This window comes from Octopus bimaculoides, chromosome 10, assembly GCF_001194135.2.
Source record: "Octopus bimaculoides isolate UCB-OBI-ISO-001 chromosome 10, ASM119413v2, whole genome shotgun sequence".
Taxonomy (NCBI): domain Eukaryota; kingdom Metazoa; phylum Mollusca; class Cephalopoda; order Octopoda; family Octopodidae; genus Octopus; species Octopus bimaculoides.
This window is the reverse complement of record NC_068990.1, coordinates 88849780-88856430: the sequence shown is the minus strand read 5'-3', so window position 1 is coordinate 88856430 and position 6651 is coordinate 88849780. Positions and strand designations below refer to the sequence as shown.

General features: G+C 32.9%; 1 protein-coding gene across 3 annotated transcripts in view; it reads right to left on the bottom strand.

Moving 5' to 3' along the window:
- The window catches only part of LOC106869408 (VWFA and cache domain-containing protein 1), a 58677-nt gene that overhangs the window by 22972 nt on the left and 29054 nt on the right, over window positions 1–6651 (bottom strand). For all 3 annotated transcript variants that reach the window (XM_014915132.2, XM_014915133.2, XM_014915134.2), the window contains exons 11-17: window positions 6330–6462; window positions 5225–5374; window positions 4358–4481; window positions 3003–3117; window positions 2000–2078; window positions 1221–1307; window positions 260–402 (exon numbers count right to left, since the gene is read on the bottom strand). In XM_014915132.2, the coding sequence (XP_014770618.1) occupies window positions 260–402; window positions 1221–1307; window positions 2000–2078; window positions 3003–3117; window positions 4358–4481; window positions 5225–5374; window positions 6330–6462 (831 nt within the window). The remainder of the gene's footprint in view (window positions 1–259; window positions 403–1220; window positions 1308–1999; window positions 2079–3002; window positions 3118–4357; window positions 4482–5224; window positions 5375–6329; window positions 6463–6651) is intronic.

Sequence of the window (6651 nt, the reverse complement as noted above, 5' to 3'; positions counted from 1 at the left end):
GGTTTGACTGGGGACTGGTGAGCCAGATGGCTGCACCAGGCTCCAATCTGATCTGGCAGAGTTTCTACAGCGGGATGCCCTTCCTAACGCCAACCACTCCAAGAGTGCAGTAGGTGCATCCATTTATGTTTGTTTCATGACCACTAGACAACAGATGTTCAAATTAGGTATAAATGAAGCAGAAGATTAACAGGTATGTCATAAGTATAAAACAGACATGTTATACTTGAAGCAGAAAGTTATTCACTTTATAACTTACCTTCAGTCCTGGATTTTGGATTAGGCGAGTGTTGTCTTTTAGGAAAGCTATATAGCCTTGTACCATTCTTCTGGTTTCTTCTTGACTTAAATGTTCAAATGGATTGATAAAACTGTTGGCAGCAAGGAATACAGTGCTGATATCTGTAGAATGGAATCAAACAAAAACAAAATAAGGATATTGAAACAATATATTTAGACACAGTCTACACCAATCATTTAGAAGATGAAAAAATTAGATGACGGCTTTGAAGCAAAATATTTCATCTTGTGAATTTCTTAATCATATAGCAATGCATGCATCCACATTTAAGAGTCAGACATAATGCAAAATCCTTAGGTAAAAGATAAAACTTTTAAATCTACTTTTGATATGAGCTTGAAATATTCAATATTATTAACTAGAAATTATCTCAACAATCATCAATAAATTTCCTTACAGCAGCACAAAAACAATTTGGAAGAGAAGTTATAATTATCGAAATGATCAGAGGATAACTGGTATTTGTTTTATATATCCTGAAGGCATGAAAGACAAAATTGATTCCATAAGTATTTTCACCCAGAACATGGATTGATTCAATACCCTCAGAAGCGTTACTAGACTTGAGCTAAGAGTCACTATTTCTAAACATAATAATGCCCTTACGACAAAACAAACATTACTCCTGATGTGCACATGTACCCTTTGCTCTTCATGACTCTTTTACAGTTCAATTTTCTAATCTTTTTGAATTTTGTGTACTATGCATGCATTTTCAGCTTTAACTGCTGTCTTTCTTTAGTTGATTTTTTTTTTTGCTGTTTTCTATTCCTCTCTTTTGCCCATTTTTGATGAGTTATAGTGCATTTGAATGCATCTAAGAATAACTTTACTGTATACATTCAGATCATTAATATAAACTACATATATATATTAACACCATAATATAAAAAATCAAAGCGAAAGAGATGTAACTTACCAAGTGTTGAAAGTTGTTTTAGATGGACACACATGTTATCTGTTGGTAGTAAATCTAACCTGTGATATACCAATTCTGGGGTGAGCACTAAACAAAAGAAAACAAACAAAACCAGTAGGTTATTCATTTTATTAGATTATCAGCTGTTTTTTTAATATTTTAGCACTGATCATCAATGCTGTTGTCACCACTGCCATCAACATCAGTGTAGCATCTGTTCCTAAACTGAAGTTGCAATCATAAAGTAAAAAGCCATTTATGCTAAAACACACACATTACTAAAGTACAAATACCCAGAAACAGCATTCAGCATAAGTTATAAAAGATTTGCTGCAAAAATATCATAAACCTTATACATTTGGTTCATAAAGCTACAGATGTTGTGTAAGGTAAATATGGCCATCACTCAAATTTTACTGTGAAACAAAAAAAAAAATCTAATACTGTGTTTCATGACAAACAAAAACATTGATTTAAATAGATCTAAGTGCATGTTTTTGGTAGGATTTACAACCTCAAAATTATTTTAGAGATCTTAAAAATAATTTTATATTATCTTAAACAGTTTTATATAGAGTTAACTATTTCATTTTTTCAACATACTAACATATTTTGTTCGTGCTGAAGTAACTCTTACTAATGAATAACGTCACTAGTCTCCTAAAATTCCAGTATCATTTTTTTCACTGGTGGACTACAACTATGACACAGCACTGTACTCACTGAGGTTAAATGTATACCAAACCAAACCAATTATTATTGCAGATAACAAAGCTTACCATGAATCTTTTTCATTTGACGTCTTTCTTTTTTATCTGTGAGTGTTTTAATTACCACAATATACGGTACATTTGGAATCTGGAGGAGTAAAAAAATTATCCAACATAAATTTTAGAATAAAAAAAAATAAATTGCATTAAAACATTCACAAAAAAAGAAAAACAATGTTTATCAAATATTCTCTTACACAAAAAGGTGGAGCAAATGGTTAAGGCAAATTAACATAAAACTATTAGTTTCCATTTTACTAGCTTCATAATTCAGTGGGTTGCAGCCATGCTTTCAAGGTGTGCATTGGCTCAACTAAGTTATCTGGTAATTATTTTAGCAATCATATATAAACAAAGCAAAATCATCATCGGTGCTAAGGGAAATCACTCAGTCAGACTTAAATATTGCAGCAAATTTCTTGTTGGATGGACCAGCTTGAGACAGACAAACATGTGAGTGCATGCAATGAGCTTCGGCAAAATATCTTCTATACAATGAAAACAGCAAGTATTGTGCAATGTCTAAAAATATAAGTGAAATATAAATAAACATAATATTATACAACAGTATGTAATTTAATTAATATCAACTCTGATTTCTTAAAGATTAGCGATGATCACGAGGTAAAACTCCAACAGATAAGAATTTATCAAGATAGCCAATTTCAACAAGATTTGGAAAACATCTACACATTTGAAAATCATAAAAAATTCTCACTCATTCATGGAAATAAAAACTGACAACTTTTACATATGTCTTAGAAATTTATAGAGTCAAGGGGTCACTAACCGACTGGACCAAAACCCAAGAAGCTACATGAAAACCAAGTAGCATAACAGGCAGTGACAACAGCAACACCAGGACTCTTGGCTTAGTACAGAAGATATTGAAGAGATAAGGATTAGTGTAGGAATGAGGGAGAACCAACGATACTGGAAGTTACCTCTAAGGTACAACCATTGTTTTACGTGTCATAAAGAACAAACATACAATATTAAAAAAAAAAGTTACCTTTCTCCAGCTGTACACAGCAAAAGAACTATTGATTGTGGCTTGGCCATCATTTTCAGACTTTTCTGTTGTTATATTGCCTTCAAGAGGAGCTATTTCCCTGCCTCGCTCTTTCCTGAAAACAACATCAACACAAAGTTTACAGTCAGATAAAATGCATTTGAAAAAAGATTTAGTCTCTAATTTGTCAGCCATTAAAAATTCACAGATCTAATGGGATGTTGGAATACTAAGTTTTATTTTTGTCTACAAGAAGTGATTACATGAAGGACACACTGAAATGTTAGACCCTTCCACCATTGACCCAAGCAGCTCTAACTGAATTACAAGTTTCAACAACAAATTAATTAATGAATGAATGAATGTAGGTATATCAATAGGTTTGATCTTGAGTAATGGAACATCAATTTATCTTCAATGATTCTCGAAACAACTGTAGAAGCAAATGAGTCAAGGAAAAAAGGTACTGGGCAAACAAAGGACAAATCTTAAGTTCAAGTTTACTGTAAGTATTATGATATATTAGAGCAAAACACTGAAGTCTATGTACCATATTTCACCTGGCTGTCAAATACAGGTTGCAGATCGTCTGGGAATTTTACTTGCAAAATGTAGCACCTAATCCAGAGTAACAGTTTTCTTTCAACTTTGTTACACCTTGAAATCAGAACTAAGCACTAACACCTGAAAGCCGCTTAGAAACGTTTACATTTCTATAGCTGATTTAGTACACAGAAATACGACAGTATTGAATCAATTATTTTATAATTATTGTAATGTTTATGCCTTTCTTGAAGATATTACTGATTTATGATGTGAGAGGATTTCACTTTGGATGATAATCCTAACATGAACATCATTACTTGGTCTTTGGGTACCTAAAGTGGAGTTTACTCATTACAAGCATTCAGATCAGACTTTTGATACCTTCTCCATTTATGTTTTTACAGATATTATAATAGATATCAGCTGCATCTATCTCACCAACCTCATTTAACTTACAGAAGTCATTGGCACTGCTTCTCCTCTCCTGGCTGGTTTACAAAAATAAAATGTTATTTGAGAATTGGATCCACAAATTTGATTCACCAGCAGCTGGCTTATATCTTACATATCTTGTGCAAGTAAATTTCTTAGATATTCATTGGAAATAGAAAATGGGGTTATGTGACAATAGGAATATAAGTGGTAAATGATGCGAAGTGAAGTACTTACAATCAAGAATGGAAACTAAGGCTTAAAATCTCTTCACAGAGTGACCTACCTTGACTGTAAGGAATTATTCATATCTAAAAACAAAAAAATCATTTCATTGAAACATATTCTAATGTGAATAATTTTCACCATTTGATCACCTTAAAATAGCATCTCGTATCTCAGCAAAATTGGGTACATTTTCAAAATGTCTTATATCTGTATGCATTGGCTGTAATCTGGTCCTGATTGGCCGACTGAAAGATGGGTGCATAATAGTGTAGCCTGAAACACAAAGGGAAAAAGCAATTCCATAAAGATTTCCTTTCACTGGATACAAAGGTGAATTTTTACAAGAGAAAGGAATAAAAAATGAAGGCATGGAGGGATGTACTGGGTTGTTGGAACACTATTGAAGTTTTCTGCTTACAAGTAATGATTACACAGAAGATACACTGGAATGTTACACCACCACCTCTCCTACTGACCCAAGCAGTATGTACTCACAAGATTTAACATTATGAACTTCCTAATAAATGCTGTTATATCAGGTTGCAGATCTTCTGAAAATTTTCTTTGATTAATTTTGGCAAAATTTCAAAAAACACAATGATGAGGGACAAGTAAATGTTACACTATATTCAGTGACTTGCTGTTTCTGAAAGGTCGTGTCCTAAATGGCTGGTTCTGGTGGAGAATGAACTGAATTGCAAAGTGAGGTGGCAAGGTAGAAAATGACAAACTCCACAACATTTATCCACTTCTTTTGTTTGCAGTAGGGATGGACTCAATTTTTCCAAGAGATTTATGAAGGAATAAAGAACACAAAACATGCTCACTACCGGTACTACAGGTGAGATCAGATCTCAGGATGCTGCTCTTCTGAGATGAATAGTAATATGGTTTTAAAAAAAATCTCTCAACACCCAACCCCTGGGTGTAAAAAATAAATAGATGCTAAACAGCTGTAGTTTTGTGAGTGAGCATGTGCATGTTAAAAAATGAGTTATTTAATAAAAACCACTTACCATCTGTGTTGATGATGAAGGCATATGATGACTCTTCTTGGTTGAAATAGGTAATGTCTTGTGCAATATCTTCCATGTGTAAATCAACACCAACAACTCCTATCAAAGTTCCATCATGGATACATGCTTGGCTAATACTCATAGTCAGAGCTGAAAAAAAAGAAAAGATATCTCAAATACATAAGCTTCCTTGAATGTTCATAGTTAAGAGACAGAAAGAAGCTTGGTTGATATTCAGAGTAAGAACTACAGCAAAGATATCTTAGTGATTTTATAATAAATGATTCAAAATATTGAAAATTTTAATCAACATTTTAAATAAAAAGTTGAAAATATTCTGTAAAAGTTAAATGGTATAAAGCCTTTCCAAACTACAAAGTGCTTTAAATTATAATCTGACAGAAAAGCTGCAGGTCCTTTTCAAAGCCCTCTTAGACTGTGTATAAATGTGTACAATGCACATACATATTATGTATATTACACACACACAAGCTGCTCTATGTTTAACAAATAGAAAGGAATGCTCAATACATGTTATCAAAAATGAGGGTTTTTTTTAATTCAAATTTAAGCCAACAATTTGTTTCATGTCACTGAAATTTCAGGCAAAACTGTTGTGACTTGGTATTAGTGGTGTATATGAGGTCTGGTGCTTGTGTATTAATGGAAAAATTTAATTTAGATCAATTTATGTAGGAAGCTTGTACCACAAGACCAGGAGGGGGGGGGGGGTCAGGTGCATTGGTATCAAAAGGGTTAAATGCAGTTTTTATATGGCCAGATGACTATGCTGGTGTTAACCTTTTTAGTCAACCCTTATAACATCAGTAAAAAACAAAATACACAGTGAAAATGCTTAAGTCTGACACCAAAGTATCTTAAAATTACAGCAGTGGCCAATGATTTGAGCATCAGATACAGTTGCAAAAATGAAGTTGTAAGTTCAAAATCTGGTGTAGCTCAGAGTTAGCACCTGATGATTGATGGCTGGAGATCAACATAGATCAAAATATGTTAAAGTACATCTAAGATGATGAAACAGACAAGAAAACATCATTATAAACTCACGTGGAACAAAATACAAGTATAAATAGATATATTTTACCTTTGTCAGCTTCATCGGTGTATGGCAAGGAGAATACAGGTAGATATTTGTCAGACTGGTTCAATGGACGATAAAACAACCCAACAGTGGAACTGAGATCTTTTGTCTTGTTTATAGCTACCATCATTCCTTTCTAAAGACGATAAAACATATAAATAATTACATCATAAACATATATCAGTTCAGGTGATTGATACATCTCACCTGCAATGTCATTGTATTCTAACAAAAAGAGAAGTAGGTGAGTCGGTGTACATAATAAAAATAAGAATAATGACAATAATCTTTACATAATGATAGCTGATATGTTGGTTGGTTGATT